A 22,287-nucleotide genomic window follows, 5' to 3' on the forward strand; every position below is an offset into this window, starting at 1 on the left:
GCCCTTTGTATCCCAATGTGGCGTATTGTTTATTAAAAAATTGCGAAAGAGCAAACAAACTGTGTTACAAGTCAAAATCAATTAATTGAATTTTGAATTGTTTCTGTGCCCACCATAATCTCCAGATTTGGTTTCTAGCTGTTTTTAGATCTAAAAACGTACTCCCAGGATAGAAATAAGAATTCTAATTTAGTTAAAAAGTTGTGGTTTGTCTAATATACCAAGGACTTAATGATTGATATGTTGAATAAAGTACAAAGTAAGCAATTACCTAATTTGCACAAATAGGATTCCGTTAATAACGTTCAACATATCTAAAACAGATCCCATAGAAGGAGGTTGAATCTGGATTGGTGGCAGTGAGGCTCCATTTTTTCCTGTGTATATTTCGTTCATCTTTTTTTGAAGAACTACTGCTTGCTGTGTTAAATGTTTTAAACATTCTGAAGACTCTTTGGTTTTTTCATGATTTTCACCAAGCTGAAAAATTAAACAATCAAATTGGTTACAAAAGTTCTAAAATTTATGACCTACTCTCTATCATTGTCTAAATTGAACGTCAACTTTATATTTCCACAAAAAACAAAGTACCTTATTTAATAATTAAAAAAATGTGATTAAATGTTGGAAGTTTCATTCCAAAAAATCGTATATTTGACTATAATAATTTTAGATCATAGATAAAATTGATGTACGGTTATGTCGAAGAATATATAAAAATAAGTGATGACCCTGTATATTTCAAGCCGGGGAAACCACCCCATGAAGAATCTTACAGAGACTATTTGAGAAACTCCTTGAAAAACTAAAACCGTTTATCGAAGAAAGAGAAATCATCCCTAATCACCAATTTAGGTTTAGAAATAAGCACTGGACGATCCACCAAATCCATAGAGTAACCAACATTATAGGGAAATCATTAGAAGAAAAAAACATCCTATCTTTCTTGATGTAGCACAAACGTTTGATAAGGTTTGGCATGGAGGCCTAATATATAAGCTTGAAGTTTTCCTTCCAAAACAGATATCCTCCATTCAAACATATCGGAAAGGTATTTTAGAACCAAGCAAGAAGCCTATTCCGATCGAAATTGTTCTAGGACCTGTAGTATTCTTACTGGTGATATACCAGAGTTAAGAAAAAATAATAGTCACCTTCGCCGACGACACTGCCATTCTGCAACAAGAAAGAGCAATGAAGAAGCAACCAACAAGCTACCAAAAGCTGTCTACCGTATCTATGACTGGACAAAGAGATGGAAAATTGAATCAGTTCATAGCAACTTCAGAAACAAAATAAAGAATAACCTGAAATCCTACTCAAACTTAGCAAAATAATTAGGTATTACTTTAAATGCCAAACTTAGCAAAATTAACCAAAAGTCATGAAGAAAGACTCCATCATTCTGTCAATGTAGAGTCCAGTTCCTTGCTAATTCTGGGCTAGAACGAAGACTAAAGAGGATTTAGCCCTTTAAATTAGTTTAGTGTTTTTAGAACTTGTGTGTACACTTTAGTTTCAAATTTCAAACTATTAGATTCATTTAAAATTGAACTGCTCATTGGTCACTGTTGACCAAATTGTAATATCTAAAATGCCTATATGGGTGTTTAATATATTATATAAAAAAACTACATTGTTTCCAAAACAAATCATAAAGCATGAAAGAATGGAAAATTTTTATGAAGTTAAATATTTAAGCAAATTTTGTAATGTAACCTAAACCATGGGATGAAGTGAACAATCAAAATTCATTTGAACGCCACCAGGTTTTTAAAGACAATCTTAAAAAACGGTGGAAAAGATACCTAATAAGGAATTGTATCAATTGAAAATTATTCCCAAACATAAATTCAAAGATCAATAAAACAAAGTTATTTATTGAAGAATACAAGGAAATAATTAAAGTCTAGATTCAAATTCCTAGAGGTCTAATGGAGGTCTTACTAGTGGTAGTTGCCTTGACGGGACAACTCACCATAGTAGAATTAAAATAATTTCAATTTCGTCTTTGGAGATAGTAGAGAGAGATAATGGTTGAAATGGAATTTAATTCTTTCACTGGGTTTGGGAAGTAACTATGCGACTGAAGTGACTGCTGAGCCACGATAAAATTGAAAAGATTCTGACAGATTCAAAACAAAGCAATATTTGGTTGAATGTTTAAATGTATTTGAAGAGTAAGCCAAACTTACCTGTTGTTTATAAATGGCGTAAGCTTCTTTTTCGTTATTCAATGCAGATCTAAAGTTTCCCATACAGCTTTGCGTTCTAGCGACGAGGTGATAACTCACAGCTACTTTCAAAGATTTGGCGCCGAAATATTTGATATTTAAGGCCAAGGCTTTTTCCAAGAAACGCAATGATAAATCGTATTCGCCCACAGCGTGAAGAATTAAACTTATATTACTCTAAAAAAAAAGTAAAACATTTTTGTATCTGTGATTATCTAAAAATGATCTACTTACGTCTAGTAAAGCTACTTCTGGATGATTTTCTCCACATACAAGAATAGCAAGGTATCTTGCTCTATATAAAAGTTTTAAGGCAGTACTCACTTGACTGTTAGCAAAACAGTACAGTGCCAAATGAGCCTAAAACATAAAAAGAGTAAAATTCATTCAAACTGGTGAAATAATTTAGTTCTAAAACTTAACAATCATATATGACAAGATGTTGAACTGCAAACAACATGTGCCACAAAAATATGACCTAGTATTTGCACGTATTGTACACTATATTTTTCCAACAACCTACATGAAATATTTTACTTTATAAATGAAATGAATGGGTTTAAATCAGGAAGCAGGATTTCATTTAACGCAAGTGTAAAATGTTTTTCTAGTTGTTCGTACTTGTACATTTTTTGACATGTTTTTTTCTCTCTGATTCTTGGGGTTTTCCTTAAAAGATATTTTCAGTAATACCTCTAATATTATATGAGGACGTTTTTCCACTACAATATTTATATAAAAAGGAGTTCAGTAACATGAGATGTATTATAACTTCTTACATCACCTCATCGTTTTTCAGACACAATGGTAATATGGTATCATTTGATCCTGGTGATCAATTCTTCCCTAAATTTTAAAATAGCAGAATACCAAAATGTCATAAAAATGATTGTACTTTTAAGAGTATTTCTCTAATTTTGTTTAAAGCTGCTTAACAGATTTTCGCCTAGAAACCTGAAAAGTTCTAAAGTGATAGAAAATTGGCAAAAGGTCATCGATCAGAACAACACATACCATTGATACTTATAATGACACTACATCACCCCATAGTTAAAGGGCCAAGTAAAAGGTGTTTAATATTCAATACCAAATAACTTTAGATAATCTGCATAAAGGAGAACATTAAAACTTAATCCCAAAACAACGTCATTTATAAATGTTAAAAATAATGAACGCTCAAGAACTGAGTCCTGGGACAATCCAGAAGTTGTGTTGATTTTTATGGTAAGTAACTGTAAGCTTTCTATCCGTGACGTATGGCATTACTGAATGAATCAGTTAAATCAATGTTGAATAGCTTAGTGTATTTTGTATATTATTGTATAAATTTGTATATTATATAAGTACCATAGGCTGAGAGACCTTGGTTAATGGCCATTTGATTGTGTCAACAAATGATACGAATTGTTATACTTACATATTCTGTAATCGTATATGGATGATCGATTCCGTTTACCCTTTCCGACATAAGCACAGCCTTTTGTTGATAGGCCATAGCTTCCCCGTGCTCTCCCATTATATAATTCAGTCTTGCGATCATCCTTAAACATTGTGCTATTTCGGGATGCATAGCTCCATACACGTTATTTAACAAATTTAAAGATTCACTTATCAATTCATATCCGTCTTTTAAAAATCCTTGTTGAATTTTACTTTGACCAGTCGTGTAAAAATTGTAGGCGTCCGTAGCTCTGGGATTTATGTGTTTGACGATTGGGAATATATTTATAATGTCTTCTTCGTAAAATAACAATTTATTTTTCGATTCGAAATTGTAATCCCTTAGTAAAATTTGTATACCGGTTTTTATACAGAATGATCTTAGAAGAGAAATTTTTTGTAAAGAGTACGTTTCTATTGTGGTTTCGACGTCCGTTGAAAGTAATTCGTAATCAAAGTATGATTTCAATTCAATTTTTAGTTGATTCCATAGGGTTTTAGATGTGAGGCTTGCCCATTCGTTGTTGTCTTGACAAGATAATGGGTTAACCCGTCCGCGTCTCTTATTTCTCTTTTTGTTGGTTTTATTCTGAAAAATACCAAATCGTTAGTTATTAACTGAGAAGTAGCAGTAACATATTTACCTCCTCTTGTCCTTGTAGCGGATTAACTACTGGTCCAGAATATAAGAAGCAATTCAAAAAATGAGCGATAGCCACTGATAAATTCATCATTTCACAACCCTGCAAAATAAATTGATAAAATAAAACGATCACATTAAGGTAAAAAAATAAATATGAAAAAACTAACCTGTAAGTAAGTGGTAAAAATATGCTTAGCGGATCTTAAGATCAATTCTGAAACCGCAATGCTGTACAGATACTCTAATTGCTTAACTTTTGCTAACAAATTGGTAACTTTTCCAAGGTATCTGATATTGATGCCTTTATTATGTAGAGCTTCCGAAAGTGTGGTTCCATCCATAGGAGCAGATGAGTGATCTAAGCAATCTCGTATCTGAAAAAATTAAAAGTGTCGGTTGAATAAATGAAAGTTGATTGAAAATTTTACATAAACTACCAGAAGACCCTATAGGAAATACATAGTTTTATGAGGTAAATAAAATGAATACTCTATTTTATTCTATTAAATATAAATGCTAAATAGTAAGAGGAAAATAAGATAGCTCTCAAAATATCTGAGAACGTATTTTTGACAAGTAAAAATTATAATGTTCCCCAAGGAATGATACTGTAGCACAAGTTTCATGGTCTTTATACAGGATTATCGAAGCAGACAAACGTAAATATTGATTCCTTCTAGTTTGAATAATTCTTGGGCTATTGCTACTTGAGGTTTTGCCACCTTGTGCGGTTGACATCTTAAGAAATTCAGAAGATGATTCTAACTGAACTCTACTAGTCTGAACTGCTATAGCTTTACTGCTGGTGAACTTTGACGTAAAGTCTCGAATACGAAGGTTCCACTAAACAACACCATGAGTTTTATCAAACAGTCGTTTCCGGAGGATGTTCTTCTTGGACTCAACAATGTCTCAAGGGTTTAAAAACAACATATTTCGTGTGAAATGATAGATGAAATGAAAAACCAAATGGTGTCGCAATGGGAAGCCCTCTAAGCCCAGTTGTAACCAATTGTGTCATGGAAATTTTTGCAGAACAAGCCTTGAACAACAGTTCTTACAAGTTAAAGGTCTGGTTCAGATACGTGGATGAATTTGCTTGCTCCTAGGATTGATTCTGATAGGCCCTGTGTGTTCCAAGCTGATATATATTGGCCGCTCGTTATTTGAATGGGTGGAATAGGGACATGGCTTATTTTAGGAATGGCATTGATATAAGAAACTCCATAGGGTTAGAATTAGAGTGATTTTTAGGATGAGTTCCTTTCCGCCCACTATCGGGCATGGGCAAGATGACAATAAAACAAAAAAAAATTAGTCGACGAAACATAAAGCATTGGTATGTATTGACCGGGTGGTTTGTATAGAGGAGGGTTCAGCTGCGACTGCATTATTCCAGTCATCGTCCATTTGGCTGAAAGAGTCACCAGGTTACCGGAAACCCTGCAACATCGACAAGTGGCCAGGTAAGGTGATAGAGGAATGATTGAAGAATCGTTTGGAGTGGCGTCACACTGTTGCTGTACGTTGAGATGGCGCGATTTTTGAATCTCGTTGAATTTATTTCAAAACTTTCTTCTATTCTGTTACAGTTATTTGGGTGTTTTTGAATGTCAATAACTTCTCCTTATAATCTTTTTCTACATAAAATAGCTGCGTTTCCTCAAATTTAATGTGATTGTAGTTCTATTTGTCCCAGGCAAGTGACTTTGTATTCTTTCTGCTTTGCTGATTCCTTATTAACTTGTTTATATCAGCTGTTGACGATGAAAACGTTTTGGTCAATGTTTTCATAATATATAAATACTCTTATGTAAATAGCAGTGGTGTTTATCACTTTTCTATAGGCTTAATGGTCCAGTTGTCTTCCTTTTCTAGTGATGAGAGTGCCAGTTGTTGATTTTTTTTAGTTTCCATTGTAACTTGTATTTTTTCATGAATGCTGTTAATATATTCCAAAAATTCTTTATGGTTATGACCCTTCATTAAAAATGTGTCATCACATAACTGAACCAAAACTTTGACTTCTAGTAGCTGTTGTACAAGGCTTGCTTTTCAAATTTTTCCAAGAAAAACAAACGGCTAAAACCGGGCTTTCCATTATTACACCATTTGTTTGTTCATAGTAGCTGTTTTCCCACACAATATATATTGTTGTTAAGCAGTGTTGGAATAAACCAGGAATATCCTCCGTAAACAACTGTTTGAAACAATTTGAGGTTTAGTTGAACCTTCATGTTCGGATCACTACGTGAAAACTCACTGCTTCTTTATCGAGAATGGGGTCTTGTATCTGCGATTCGAGAGCTGTTGAATATTTGTTAAATTAATTAGTATGATCCGCTATATGGTTGAAGCAGATCTAATCAAGCGGAGTTAGGTTATAATCAATCTTCGACCATGGCCTAATAGCCTAAGAAACATTCAAGCAATGGACGATGGCTGTGAAAGTCTTTTACAATTAATTAATACCTTTTTACCTGAATTTTCACTAGGTTTAGTATGACCACACTGAAAAACCTTGAAGACCATACTGAAAATACTGTTTATATTACTACGATTGTTACACCAACACAATTACACAGTTTCACACATGTTTTGATAACCAAGTTATCATCTTCAGAAAGGGCTGCACCACAGCTCCTAATCCTCTACAAGGCCCAGATTCGTACATCTTTGGAGTATTGATCGTACATTTGGAGCTCGGTTTGTAAGCATACTCTGAGGATGCTCGACTCAATACAGAACTGAGCAATTCGACTTATAGGTGATCCAGAGTTTACCAGAAACGGATAGCTTAGAGCATAGAAGAAGGGTCGCTGACCTGACTCTATTTTACCAATACTACCACGGCAAAAGCTCTTCCGAGAGAGGCATCTCCTCACGGTAGGGACCACTAGAGCTACTAGAGTATAATACGGTGCTTGCTTTTTACATATAAAAACGAATTGAAGGTAAACTTTACTATTTCCTAACAGACGATAACTTAGTTGTTAAAACACATTAATTATACAGTTTTATTGTGCGCGAGGCTGTAATAATAGACATAAACAGTGTGTTCAGTACAGTATCGTATGCTATACCAAAATATAGATTGCCGAGATTAATAAATGGAATCTGGGAGTTGAAAGAATGAGAATTGAAATAAATATAGAGAAGATATAAGAACAGTAAAGAAATCAAATGCAAAGAAAAAGAACACAGTTTAGGTAGATCAGAATATCTAGGAACAATCAACACACAGAAAGCAGGAAAATAGAGGGATAATTCAAAATTTGAGCTCATATATAAACAAGATTGTATTAGTATAAACGTAAATAATCAATAAAATAAAAAAGAATCATTTGATATGGGTGTATACCAAGAATCATCCAACAAAGAATAGCAGAAAAAAAGTTAGGTAAACCAAGAAACAGTACAGGAAATGAGAGCACTTTGTTTTATTTTGGCAGGAACACAAAAACATGGATACTGGAGTCATCATAATAGTTGACAAAGATCTTGAAGTTCAAATATTTTGATTTTCGTGAAATATTCCTTTTTTTAGCCCAAATTCAAGGTGGTTAAATTCACAATAATACGGTGATAGCCAAAACACTATTACCACGTTATTTTGCTATATTAGAAGAATGCTTATACAAATCATTCAGATATTGATATATTTGACGTAGTATTGAGTGCTAATTCAAAATATAAAACGCAAAGATTAATAAATGTGTGGAAATAGGGGGCTGAAAGGATAAAAATGAAGATAAACATAAACAAAAGGTGGAAAATATGATAAAACCAGTAAATAAAGGCAGAAAAACATAAACAAACATAATAAAACAGTTAAATTGGGGCACGACGGGCTTATCTGAAGATCTATGTCCTCAACGACTCCTTGGCCGCCCACAATGTTACTAAAATAAACAAGAAAATGAAAGAGGTAGCTAAACCAAGAGAAAAGCGAAGATACAAAAAGCTATAAATTGACTAAATAGAAAAAATGGTGCAAGAAATGAAAGTACTTGCCAGGAACACAAAAACATGGATAATGGGAGAAAAAACACAAAGTAATTCAATAAGGTTCGTGAAACCGTTATGACATGTCTTAAAACACTTTTCATATGGAGTCACATGATAGTTGAAGATCTTGAAGTTCAAATTTTGTACTGTTTTACATAACATATCGCTTCATTTGAGTCCAAATTCAATAGGATTGAGTTCAAAATGATGAAATGGTAACCACAACACTTTAACCACGTTCTTTTGCCATATTTTCATAGTATACATACAAATTATTCAGATGTATATTTGTCTGACAAGAGTATTGAGTGCTAATTCAAAAAATAAAAGAGGGAGTTGAAAGAACGATAATGAAAATAAACATATACGAGACTTAAGAAATATAATCAAAATAGTAAAGAAAATATTATCGATAGAAGAGTATCTAGGACCAATAAAACAATGTATTGACTAAATAGAGGAAAGAAAATGAAATAACGAAATAAAAGAACTTGCCAGGGACACAAAAGCGTAAAAAATGGATGGAAGAGAACACAGATTGTCAATAAGACCTCTTGAAACTGACAAGAAGATGCATGAATGTAATATCTTTAAAAAATAATTTTTCTAGTTTGTTTAGAATATTAGTTATTAATAAATGATTTGGGATCGGATGATTGTTTATAGACTGTCAAATAAAACAGATCAATAGGATCGGATCATTGGAAATAAACACACGATCACACCACTATCCTCACATAGACAATTTTTTTTCTCAAACCTTTTTTTCGTTATCAAAATACTTACGAATGTTGGAATTTGTACAGTTAACAAAAATTCCGCCGCGTCTTTAACTAACTGCTTTTGTTTCGCCAGTGGAGGATCGGAATTGGGACAATGTCTGATACCAGGTGAAAATACATCTGGATTGAATCTAATGTCGAATTCGGTATCTTTGAGAGAACCTACAGCCATAGATGCTGTTTTAACAATATTTTTTGTACTTTCTTCCACTGGAAAATTTACGTTTATTAATTACTTTATGATTACATATATATGAATACATACGTTCGATTTTACTACCGTCTGTTATACTTTCGACGATTTTTTTGGCTTCTGCGTCCTCTAATTGACCTTTTTTCTCTTCCGCGTTATCCTTCTCAGTATCTTTATCTTTACTAATTTCTTCATTTTCCTCTTTTTTGTTTTCTTCTATGGCTTTACGTTTTTCCTCTGTTTTTTTAACGTTCAACTGTTGTAAATGGTAAGCAGCGTATTTAATAAACATCATGTATCGAGAATCTACGAAACTGTCTATCAATTCTTGTCTCAAGCAACACAATTTATGTTTGTGTTCAATTGGAAAACCCAGCAATTTCACTTCTCGACTCAAATCTTCTCCCACTAAAAGAAAAATAGTTTAATTAAGTCTTAACAAATATAAATAAATAAAATGAAAATGGATACTACATAATTTAGTCACTTTATCGTTCAGATAACAAAAATAGAAAAATGACGAGAGCCTTTAAACCGAAAGTTTAAAATGCAGATGATAACAAGACATGTGAGTGGAATATAAAAGAAGTCGAGTAATAATGTTTCCTACAAGGGGATATAAAAGAAATTTGGATAATTAGGTTGAAATTATTATCCGGCTGAGTAGACATTAGAGCCTGGCAAAAACTGTATAAATGTGCTAAAAAGGTTATGACTTGCAAATTTTAGGATAGTTTTTATATTTCAACTATGTGGGATGGCTCTAGTCAGAGATTTTTGTCTTTTATTTCATATGCTCCCATGTGTAATAATCTGGAGTTGCGAATTTAAAGGAATGTGAATAGAGATTCCATCCTTTACGTAACAGACATAGCACTCTCTGCTAAGCCTAAGACTGAGGTTAGTATTCTTACCTAGGTTGATACAACCCTGGTTATAGTTTCTCATGGCCCGTCTCAGCCCCTGTAGATTGTTCCAGTAACTGGTGTCACCCTTATTTGTCTTCTTTTCCAGTCTTTTCACTATTGTTCTATAGCTGAAACCGCAAAAGGGTTCAGGTACGTTAAAGGGTTTATCCACCCATATTTTGGCGACTCTGTCAGCTTCAACACAGCGTGCCATAGAATCCATTAGAAGGTTGTTCTTCTTCTTAGTTTATTTAGCGTGTCCAAGCATTTCCAGATCAGTTTGGACTTCACGACATTGGACGTGGATGATTAGCTATCGAACAAGATTATAATCTTCTGCTAAAGTTAAATTAAACCGGTGGGTTACTTGATGTATTCCCAAGCTTTCAAAGTTTTTGGTTCCGCGCCCGTATCCAGTTTTGTCTGCTGTTTGGGAGGTATCCATATACCATTTTATGGCTTTTCTGTTCATTTCTCGCTCAATTGCATCTACAGCTTAATTTTGAGGTAAATCTGTTTCTCAAAGTTGAATTTTTTTGTTATTCCATCCTAAGACATATCCCATAATTGATAATTTTTTTAGATCGGTTTATCCGTGATGATTATTTCTCTGAATATTATATGGGGAAGTGAAAAATTTAGAATCACTTCTAGTGCAGCTGTTAAGAATGATCTCATGACCTAGATTGCTTACATGCCAGCCAGTTTTTGTACCTTAGAGAGATTGATTCTTGTGGTGTTCATATCAGTTTTAGTGCACCAAACCACAGCTCCTTATGTGATGATTGGTCTCACGATCGACGTGTACATCCACAACAAGATCTCTTGGTTACAACCCCAATTCTTACCTGAGAAATTTCTGCACACCATCAGGGCTTTTGTGACTTTAGTGGTTATCTCTTTTTCATGTTTGTTCAAGAGAAGTTTACTATTTTGTGTGAGTCCCAGATATTTTCACTGTTTTCTATTCAATGGCTTGTTTTTTTTTTAGTTTTATAGGCCTGATAATGAATTTCTTCTTCCTAGTGAATGCAATTAGGTAGGACTTGATTGGGTGGACATTTAATCGACACCACCTTTTTATATATAGTTGGGTCTTCTTTGAACTATGTAACAGATTCTCAAAGCTCCGTAAAGCGTCCTTATGGACAACCTCTGTTTGAGGTAAGAGAAATGGTGTCTTGTTCTACCTTAATTTCTGTTGTTCTAGTGAATAGTAATTGTATTAACTACAAGGTATACTTGGATCATTTAAATGATAAAATTTGAAAAATAGCCCCACATTCAAAAATGGTATTAGTAGGCTACTAATAAATAATATATAATAAATAATCTTCATAAAAGAGCCTAAAAGTATAGGAGAGTGCTGAAAATGTTAAGAGGTTCATATTTTGGGATAAATTGGACTCATGATCAAAAAGGATCATTCGATAGATAAAATTTTGAAGAAAATAAAAACGAAGAGTGTATATTAATATATTTAATCATAATAACCTGTGAACTGCGCTCAAAGAGGCCAAAAATGTTGCAGAATATGATGCTTTGGAATAAGGACTATATTAATTTGCAAAATGATCCTTCAGAATCATTAGAACGAGAAAATTAATGAAGAAATACTTCCATAACTTCTAAACCTAACCAAAGCGACCGAAGAAGTAACAGAGTTTTGAAAAGGTTCATTTTTACTGCACGATCCTATTGGATCAACTGAAAAGATTCTATAATTTAGGAGTGGACAGAAAATTGTAAAACTCGCCTGCAGTGACAAAGTGCTGATATGCATCAGATTTTTTAATAAGTGAGGCATCTCATTTGACTATATAATCCATTCTGATCATTTGATTGAAAAAATTAATACATAAATGACTCCATAATCGATAAGTAGACAGCAAGATGTAAATCTTGCTTTAAGCATCGAAAAGGATAATAGTTCTAGTAGAATAGTGGGCGGCCAAGGACCGTTAAGCACATTGGTCTTCTGATAGTTTTGTCGTGTCCCACTTAACATTACCAAACACCAATGTCCTTTGAGAAGCCGATCAGGCGCTTTGGCTCGAAACCTTTAGATGTTATTAGGCAAGCTGTGAGGCTGTTTGAACCGCGCTCGTGTGAGTGCTGGGGACGGTCTGCAGTTTGATACTCCTCCATGCACCAACGGCACACCGGGACGTCTGTGATGTCCATAGTGTGAAGATGGCGTTTTAGGAGACAGTGTTCGGTTAAAAGTCCAATCACTAGTCGAATTAAGCGCCTATTGAATTAAAGCAGTTTTTTTATAAGAGACGCAGAAGGCCCATATATGCGTGCATTAGCTTGGTCTTATGTTAGGTGCCTCTATACATCTTCGTCGATCCTTAGTGACCCCAGTGACCGGGCACCCAAAAAGCTGGATCTTGCAACCATCACTCACCAGTTCTTTCAGATCTTTCGTACACTCCAGCCATAGCTAAAAGCACACCCTTTATGACTTGTATAGCAACTCTGCGGCAAAGTCAAAGTACTATGGCGTCGATTCAGTATCAAGCATCCTCATTCCATCAAAGTGAATACCCTTAAGAGGGTAGTGTGCTCCCTCGTGGAAAAGATTGGTTTATTTTGAGGTGTATCCTCCAGTATCCTGGAGTAGTCTGTGTACTAGGTGGCTTTATTATTCAGTTTAGTGGGCTTGGAGTCATCAGTCCACTGCTTTCCCCCTCTCTCAGTAAAGTGTGTCTCCAAGCCCTTATTATTAACGGTTATAGGCGCCATTTGGTCACTATCCATCAAAATAATTGGACATTCACCCACAGCCCATGTTTAGATTTTTGCATGGCCAGGTGGTCCAGTCTGCAGTTCTTTGAGGATGTTCAGGTTTTAAGTTGTCCTTGTGGCTTGAAACTGTAGATCCTTTAAGACTAAAGGGTTCTATGCATGGATCCTTGTATTTCATTTAGTCCTTAATAATTTATTTTGTTAGTGACCTTAAAAAAACGTTAAAATGAGGAAATCTATAAAAATTTACAGAAGTGCTTGAAGAATATAATCGAATAAGGAAAGATCTCTTTTTAGATTTTTTTTTTAACTTGAATAAGAAATTATAATTAATTCATTAAAAGTACTTACATTTTAAGAAATTGACATCTGGAGGGAAAGTTCTTAAAAGATCTAAAATATAATATCTGCCATCATTACCGATGATTCCTTTACATTCAACGCTTGAACACAATTCTATGGATTCACCTTTGTCATTTATGACATGATGCGGTAAGATCTTCAACTGTTGTCCTGCTTTGTTCAACTGAAAAGAAAAATGTTTATACTGAAGAATTTTTTAAATTCTAAATCTCTTTGTAGCAAAAGAAATTTTAAAGAAGTTCCCTTGAGGATTGATTATTGTCTACAAAACATTATCAGAATTTTTTTAGAAAAGGAATTACAGTTTAATACCATTTTTACAAAACACCTACCAAATCTAAATATTTAGGATGCGTCAATACACTTTTTCCAAAATCTATAGAACCGTAAACAACTGATTGCTCTTGTTCTCTTTCCAAAATACCAGGTATAATTGATTGTGCTGTTACCCTGTAACCCCTATAATCAATAACGACTGTGCCAAGTGTATATAGGCCTGGAAGATCTACAGCACTGTATACTCTAACTCCTTGTAAATCATTTCTCTGAAACATTAACATATGTGAGTATCCAAATAAACATTCAAGGAATTTAAGATATAAAAATTAATAAAATGGTGAAGGATATTGTATTTTTTTATCTTTTTCAGTGTTTTGGTATAAGATTGAAATATGTGTCCTTCCTCCTTGGTTACAAATAATATTGTCTGTTTAGTATGCTTGTGTATATGAGTTTCTCAGCTCGTAATTTAAATTTATTTTTCAAAATTTTTTTGAAAAATCTAGTGAAAAGTTACGTTTAAAACATGTAAGTCTCACAGTACCACAGTTGATTATTTTTCACATAGTTTTAACAATAATTCTGTAGCGATACAAATCGAATGCATAACCTCAAACTTGCTATCAAAGCACTGAGTTCCCATGATATTGACTCATAGGCGATATGAAAGTGGTGACGAGAACTTTTTCAGCCTGATCTTCAATATTGATTTCCGGTCAAATAAGAGCAGCACTTTGGCACTGTCATTCTGGCTTGATCATACCAAAAGTTTGCTGTAGAATTTTAATACAACTAATACTTAGTGAAGCCAGTGTTTCTTTAATCTGGATTTTCGGCCACAAAAGGATAGAAAGAATCATAAAAGCAAATGTATTTGACCGAAAAACATTACAAATGTCTTTTGTTGGTACAGGCTCTTCTTGTTGTGCAGGAAAGTTGTTAAAAAAAGAGCAAACTAGAAGAAACACTCTTTGATAGTGCTATTCTTGCCTGATCCTATCGATAAATTTGGAACTTCGATACAATTAATATCTTTAATCTCGGTTCCTGGTCGCACAGGAATTAAAAGAAATGAAGCAATAGGCTTTTAAGTGATGTAGGGAAGGGGAAAACCAAAATGATGAATGGAGTTGTGAATACAAAAGAAATAGGTAGAAATAGTAGAGTATTTTAATCTGTATTCTCGGTTACAAAAGGATTGAAAGAATAATAGATTAATAATAATAATACATTTACTAGAAGGACAGCAGAAATATTTTCCGTCGCCCAAAGCCCTTCAGTTGTGTAGGAAAAAGTTTTGAAAGGAGAAAACTGGAAGAAACACTGTTCGGCAATGGCATTCTTACCTGATCGTATCGAAAAATTTGGAACTTTGGTACAATTAATATCTTTAATCTAGTATCCTGGTCACACAGGAATTAAAAGAAATGGAGCCACTAGGCTTTCATGCGGTCTTGAAATGTTGCAGAAGGGAGAACAAAAATGAAAATGGTGTCGATAAATAACTTGATGAAATAGGCAAAAATAGTAATGTCTTTAATCCGTTTTCTTGGTCACAAAACGATTAAAAGAATCAGAGGCAAATATATACATCAGAAAAGGAACACAAGCGCCTGTTATTGGCACTAAACTTTTCTGTGGTGTAGGAAAGAGTTTTAAAAGAGGAAATCGAAAAGAAAAGCTCTGATCACAAAAATATTAAATATTAGAAGAGGCAAATACGTTTGCCAGAAGAGAATCATAAACGCTTTTTGTTCACCCAGAGTCTTTCTATTGTGTAGGAAATAGTTTTGAAAGAGGAAAACTGAATGAAACTCATTGGAAGAGGTAATCTGAATAGGATCATACCAAAATATTTTTGTTTGATACGAGCTAATCTAATTAATATGGGTTTCTGGTGGTTTTTGAATTTTTTATAGTGATTCTGGAATTCAACTACAATTATCAGCAATAGCCTCAACGATAAAAATGTTTTGAAGGTATTTCAAGACTTTGTCAGAATATAATGCAAATGAAAAGCTATACTGATTTGTAGGACATTTTTTTATTGGACTGTGGAAAAATAAAAAACTGTAATGGAGAGAATTTTTCAGTGGCACTAATAGAATTAAAAATATTTTTTTTTCACCCTTCCTAGTGTTTACTACTCACAGGTGCTATAAAAGCAGCGGCATCACCTCCTAATTCTTTGTAATGATCTCTTACATCGAAACCAAGAGAGAAAAATATATTGTTCCAAATGAACATCTGCATTTTTGCTTCTTCTCCTGGATTTATAGCCATTACGTTACCATCTATAACTGCCATAGCGCCTCTTGTCGCTGCAGCGACAAAATCACTGTGTACTTTAAATATAGCACGTTCACGTAATAATCTTTCTGGTAGAGTTTTTCTGGGAAGTTCACGAGTAGTCTGCAGTTCTTCATTCCAATCTCTTGTTTGACCAGGAATGTGTTCTTCATATCCCAATTTGGAAGAGAATGCTAAAAAAATAGTTCAAAATAAGCTTTGTTGGAAAAATAAATAAGAAACTACCATAATTAGTTTTCATTGTAAACCTACAATGTGTTGTAAGTGAAAAGAAGTAGGTCAGTTCAAATATTGTTATTATAAAGGAGAGGGGGAAAAGCTATATCAGAATGGTATGAAAAGCTCCTTCAGCTACCATATGAAATAAAAGACAAATTACATGAAATTCCAGAAGTCTATTTTCAAAATAAATGTAAAAATAGAACTCTAGGACATGACCAACTACCAAACTCGCCCTAATATGAAAAAATACATATATACGAGGTGTGGTTACTAAAAACTGATACCGAAGGTGCTATAGATTAAAATGCTTGTACTAATATTTGAATGGCATTAAAAATGATCCAAATTTATTGGAAAGGATGAAGTTTAACAAATGAAATGCCAATTCATGCAATGGAGGAGCCCATCTTCCTCAAGAACCAAAAAAAACTCAAATGAGAAAATCAAATTTGAAGCTTCTCTTAATGTTCTTAAAGGTCAAACTATTGATCAATATTAACAAGTGGACAAGACATGGGTGTCAGAAGAGGGTGGACCAAGGAAATTTTAAAACAGGTATGACCTATCATAATTTTATAAAAGCAATCACCTGCTGAATTTAAAAAAATACTTATATATACATTAATAAATTTATCTTACTGTCTTCAGCTCTAATGGCATCCAAAGTGTGTTCCATTGTTGGTGCAGTCCAAGCGTACAATTGGTAAGGCGTCGCAACCCTTTCAAACGGATGTCGCTGACTTCTTTTCTTCTGAAGCAGTGCGAAGTTTCTTTTAAATTGTGGAGATATTTGATTGAGGAGTTCAATCAATGAATGACACAAATGGCTGGGGGAAGCTGCTTTTGGATTGAATTCTTCTGCGGTTGACCTAAATATAATAAATTGAGGATTGAATAGATTATGTTAACTGTTTCATAATCCCACCCTAATTGGCACTTTAACTAAAAGTTTCTTTAAATTAAAAGGTTCTTTAACTTAGTCTTTAAAGTGAAGTAGTCCCATAACAGATTTGTAACGGTCTATTAAGTAAAGGGCTCCTTTAAGGCGTTCAAAGAAAGAAAAAAGGTGATCCCTTTTGAAAATTAAAAAATATTTGGGGTTTGCTCAGTAAAAAATTTTCGTAACGTTATCTTTATTCAAAATAGAGAGCATAAACACATTTTTTACGATAAAACTCTATACTATTTACTGTTTTCGGAATATTTTGATTTGAAAATTATGAAGTAATAACCGTGCTGGTATAAAGTATTGATGAAGTTATTAATTATTATTATTATTATTAATTAGTAAGCATTATGTGAATTGAAAATTATTTCATCACGTAAATGAGACCCCATCGATAAAACGGATACATTTAACACGTTGACTGCCGGGCTGGTCCCATGGGACCAGCTTAAAATATTTTTAACGGTCCCATCGGACCGGCAAAAATTTTGTTGTCTGTGGAGCTGCTGGTTGAGTTTATAATGCAATTATTGCGTTTAAGGGACCACTAAGGCTCAACCACAGACTCCTGCCGTTCAAAAATTTTTATTTATATTTTTTTTGAGCATGTAGTCCCTTAAGCAGAGCATACACGGTCAATAAAACTGACAGTAGGTATTGATAAAAGTACTGAAGGTGCCCTTCTTCAGTATTTTCTGTGATTACACGATCATTATTACTGAAAGTATTACTGATGTTCGTTTAATTCACACGGTCATTATTACTGTCAATATTATTCGTCAGTTCCCGCTTTCCATCCTTTAGTAGATAACTTAACATGGATAGAGCCTGTTTGGCAATAGTTATAGCTTCTGCTGTTGTAAAAAAAAGAAAAAAAAGAAGAATATGGGTTAAGGATTGGCTGTTGGAAAGAGACAGGTACACCCATTTAAACCTATTGAATGAAATAGTAGTTAAAAATCCTGCAGATTTCAAAAATTATTTTCGAATGAGTGAAACAACGTTTTTAACTTTATTGGACATGGTTTCACCTCATATTAAAAAGCAAGACACTAATATGAGACAAAGTATCAGTCCAAAAGAGCGACTCGCTGTTACTTTGCGATACCTGGCGACAGGAAGAAATTTTGCTGACCTCAAGTTCTCAGCATTGATTTCCCCAGCAGCAATTAGTTCAATGATAATTGAAACATGTGAAACTCTCATCTATGTGCTTCGAGATTATATCAAGGTAAGTTGAACAAAAAAATTCAATTAGTAAAATATTTTATTAGTATGTATAGGCATTTATACACTTTACAAAATTTTATTTTATTCAGAAAATGTATGATAGTAGTCCTTCAAGTTATTTTTTGATGAAATGCCGTTATCATCGATTGGATCATAATTGTTATTATTGTTTAAAATCATAATTTTTTGGGGGGAAGTGGTGGTGGTAGAAGGGACATGGACTGGACTAGGAAGGGTTCCGTTCAGTATTTGGGAAGGATTTGATGAATGGAGGCAGGAAGATTGCGGCTCGTTGATTTTAACGGAGTTGTGATGCAGATTCCCCATTGTAGCCTCAAATAAAATGTCGTTTATGGCCTTTTCGGCAAGTATTTTTTGGGACGCATCCAAATTTTGCAATTTTGTAGCCCAAACTTTCGCTAAGTTAAGATTGTAATCTCCTTCTTTTTCCTTGGTCAGGTACTCACACGCTAAATTCAGCAAATCTGATTGTTTATTACATTTTTTTTGTTTTTTGGATTTTCTGTTGTAATTTATTGAAGTCGAAGGCTGAGTGATAACATCGTCCTCTGGAATTATGTTTGTAGTTTCTTGAGCCTAAAAAATAAAACAAGAGTTAAAAAATTCCTCGATGTTCATATTTCATGCTTTAAAAATGATTGACATTCTTTGTAACTAATTACAGCAAATTTTTATTACTACTAATAATAACAATCTTATTATTATTTAAAAAATATTTTTTTTTTTACAGCTTCCCTTAACAGAAGAGGAATGGTTATTAACTGCAGCAGAATTCAGCAAGAACTGCCACTTTCCTACTTGTCTCGGAGCTCTTGATGGAAAGCATATCGCCATAAAAAAACCGGCTAATACCTCCTCTCTGTATTATAATTATAAAGGACACTTTAGCATTGTTTTAATGGCATTGGTCAATGCAAATAAGGAATTTATAATGGTGGATGTAGGAGCTAATGGTAGGATCTCCGACGGTGGGGTCCTCTTTTATACAAAATTTTGGGATTTGTTTCTAAAAAAGCAATTGCATATTCCACCTCCCACAAAGTTACCAGGTTCAGAGGATTATTTTCCTTACGTTTTTGTGGCAGATGAGGCCTTTGCTTTGCACTGCAACCTTATGAAACCATACCCTCAAAAAAAATGTACAAAGGAGCAAGATACTTTCAATAAACGACTGTCCACAGCTCGATGTGTAGTCGAAAATGCCTTTGGCATTCTCGCATCAAGATTTGGTGTGTTTCAAAAGCCAATAAATCTTGGTCCTGACAAAGCAACAAAAATTACACTAGCATGCTGCTATCTGCATAATTACTTAAAAAAGGAATCTCTAAACTTTAGTGCACAAAACGAAATTGAAAGCATAGATGTAGGGGCTAGTCTTCGTGAAGAACATAGTAGGAATGCAAGCGACGCAAAATCCACAAGGGATAAATATTGTACATATTTTAATCTTACATAATAATTTGTCATAATACTTTTGCAAATGTTAATTTTTTATTTCAAAAAATTTAATACTGAAATTTATGGTAAAAACCAAACAATCAAAATCATACCTGTTCCTCTTCCTCGTTTTCCACATCAATCGACGAGTGGGTTTCGAATGGCTGCTCGATTTTATCAAGAAATTGAAGAGCATAAAATACCCATGACGACGGAGTGTAAATGTCTTCGGTACCACATCCAGACCTTTAATAACATAATAAATTCATTTCATATTTTCTTTTTTATATAATTATTATAAAAACAACTATACCTAATGCCTAAATAAAATTTTACTAAGAAAATCAAAATGTTGGTATATATTCTCACCTTTTCGAAGATTCAATTTTCTTAAGTTCTTTTCGAAAATTTGATCTTAATGTATTTATTTTTTTCCTGACATCGGAAATTTCCGCGTTAGGTTTTATTTTTTTGTACAAAGGCAATAATTTATTTAAGGCTTCCATCCTTTTATTTTTTTTCATGTAATTTGGATCTGTGGAGCTCCACAATTCGGGCATGGATTCAAAAGTATGAATAAATAATTTAAGATCTTCGTCCATATTATCCTCCATCTGCAAATTATTTAACAAAATGTAAATGAAGTTATGATTAATATTTTCGTTATTAACCCTCCGAGTACCATGGGGTCCTTTTGGGACCCAACACTTTTACGAGAATTTAACTTTCTCTGCTGTATGACCTTTGTAAACTCCGTTTTAAAATATTGTTTCTTCAGAAAATACAAGAAAAAACAAGTTGCACCTTTTATTTATTTTTGGGCATAAGTTAAAAGATGAGTAAACTTGAAGGTAAAATTCATTATTAGCATTCAAAAACATGTGAAAGTACCAAGTTTCAACTTCCTATTCAATAACCCAAGATTTAAAATGGAAAAAAATATTTGGGGTCCAAAAAGGACCCCTGTGGTACTTGACTTTCATGAGGACCGTGGTACCCAGAGGGTTAAATTCACAGTATTTTAAAAATAATCTTGTACTTACTTTGGATGCACGAGTTTTTGCACAATTTAATAACTGAGGAAGATAAATTTATCGTAATTAAACTTAATTTAACTTAATTTAAATAACGTAATTTAACTTAAATTCGTAAGAAAATAAGCAGGCTTCACGTTTTCAGAGAAAATAAACGGCAACTCTACAAAAAGCAAACCAACGTCGAACTCCAAGATTTCATCAATTAGATGGCACGTGTTTTCACACCCTAAACCCGCCTCATTACTGAAGAATGAAGCAAACCCGGCCACACGGTCATTATTACTGTCAGTATCCCCACTACTCGGCGACCAGAACTGAGGAATGAATGGATTGAAGCATCAATCTTCAGTACCCTCTTCAGTACTTCAATACCTCGGATTACACGATCAGTATTACTGACAATATTTTTCGATACTGTCAGTATTATTGACCGTGTATGCTCTGCTTTAGTGAAAAACTACATACACAGTATCGAGTACTTTTTTTTTGTAAAATTAAATCATGTTCAAGTTCACTTGAAATTTTGCTTAATAAATCTAATATTGTAAAAGTTATGTTCAATACTACTTGGTATGAACCGTGTAACTAGCGCCCTCTATGAGAGTCAGACATAAAAACATTCATTGGATGTATCACCTTCTGAAACATATTAGTATAAAATTTCAATACAATGTTGCCAGTAGTTGCGGCAAAATCGTAAAAAAAGTCTTCAACGCCCTTTATCTTGAATGGCGGATGGCGTCACGAAACTTTTTTATTGAGCAAATACCCCGTATGTCGTTGCTGTTTTTTGGTGCCATTAATTGAAGTTGATTCTTCGTACTTACTGATTTATATAAAATCCACGAGAACACGCTGATATATGATAATGTTTATCCTCCAAAGTAACAACGTACAGATACATTAAATCTCCATGAATTTTTCTATAACCAGGAGGTGGATTCCAAGCTGAAGACGTCAACACTTTTACGCATTGAGGAGATTTTTGTTCTTTAATTTGAGGTTGTAGTGCTATCAGGGATCTATCTTTGCTATCTGGCATAATGTAATCAGGAGGTGTGCAGTCGACACTTTCAGGACGCATTTTTTTCTTTTCTGAAACATTAGATTACACCAAATATAAAAATACAAACAAAACTAAAATTTGTTATATATACTAAGATTTTTTAGGTTGGATTTCCAAATAAAATAAGATTCGGATTTAGTTTTTGTTCAATGGGATGGAAAAGAGTCGATAACTAAATATATCAGATCCACATGACCAGAATTTCAAAACAAAATAATAATCATCTATTATTCTAAGTTAATTCTTATGATTATTAATAACAAGAAAGAATATGCTCGTTATATGACCAAGTTGGTTTATTCGAAAGGGTGAACAAGTTAATTGCTAATTTTCTCGGTATTGAACCAGAATATCTAATAGGTGAATATATGGATATCAGAATTGATAAACGAGTAAAGCTACTCATTAACATCAATG

General features: G+C 33.6%; 3 protein-coding genes across 4 annotated transcripts in view; 1 reads left to right on the forward strand and 2 right to left on the reverse strand.

Annotated features, from left to right (window-relative positions):
* The window catches only part of LOC130894935 (clustered mitochondria protein homolog), a 32,144-nt gene that overhangs the window by 1,312 nt on the left and 8,545 nt on the right, over nt 1–22,287 (reverse strand). For both annotated transcript variants that reach the window (XM_057801981.1, XM_057801982.1), the window contains exons 4-16: nt 21,632–21,899; nt 16,773–17,002; nt 15,753–16,084; nt 13,655–13,867; nt 13,311–13,485; nt 9,373–9,708; nt 9,112–9,317; nt 4,485–4,691; nt 4,319–4,417; nt 3,652–4,263; nt 2,469–2,594; nt 2,196–2,411; nt 272–480 (exon numbers count right to left, since the gene is read on the reverse strand). In XM_057801981.1, the coding sequence (XP_057657964.1) occupies nt 272–480; nt 2,196–2,411; nt 2,469–2,594; nt 3,652–4,263; nt 4,319–4,417; nt 4,485–4,691; nt 9,112–9,317; nt 9,373–9,708; nt 13,311–13,485; nt 13,655–13,867; nt 15,753–16,084; nt 16,773–17,002; nt 21,632–21,899 (3,229 nt within the window). The remainder of the gene's footprint in view (nt 1–271; nt 481–2,195; nt 2,412–2,468; nt 2,595–3,651; nt 4,264–4,318; nt 4,418–4,484; nt 4,692–9,111; nt 9,318–9,372; nt 9,709–13,310; nt 13,486–13,654; nt 13,868–15,752; nt 16,085–16,772; nt 17,003–21,631; nt 21,900–22,287) is intronic.
* LOC130894936 (putative nuclease HARBI1) lies at nt 17,697–20,117 on the forward strand. Its single transcript, XM_057801983.1, has 2 exons — nt 17,697–18,310; nt 19,061–20,117. Exons 1-2 carry the CDS (start codon nt 17,897–17,899, stop codon nt 19,784–19,786), a joined length of 1,140 nt encoding a protein of 379 aa, XP_057657966.1. The 5' UTR covers nt 17,697–17,896; the 3' UTR covers nt 19,787–20,117.
* LOC130894937 (uncharacterized) lies at nt 18,334–21,188 on the reverse strand. Its single transcript, XM_057801985.1, has 4 exons — nt 20,811–21,188; nt 20,137–20,381; nt 19,881–20,013; nt 18,334–18,906 (listed from the first exon to the last, which is right to left on the reverse strand). The coding sequence occupies exons 2-4, from the start codon at nt 20,379–20,381 to the stop codon at nt 18,391–18,393; spliced, it is 894 nt and encodes a 297-aa protein (XP_057657968.1). The 5' UTR covers nt 20,811–21,188; the 3' UTR covers nt 18,334–18,390.

This window comes from Diorhabda carinulata, chromosome 6 (genome assembly GCF_026250575.1).
Source record: "Diorhabda carinulata isolate Delta chromosome 6, icDioCari1.1, whole genome shotgun sequence".
Classification (NCBI taxonomy): domain Eukaryota; kingdom Metazoa; phylum Arthropoda; class Insecta; order Coleoptera; family Chrysomelidae; genus Diorhabda; species Diorhabda carinulata.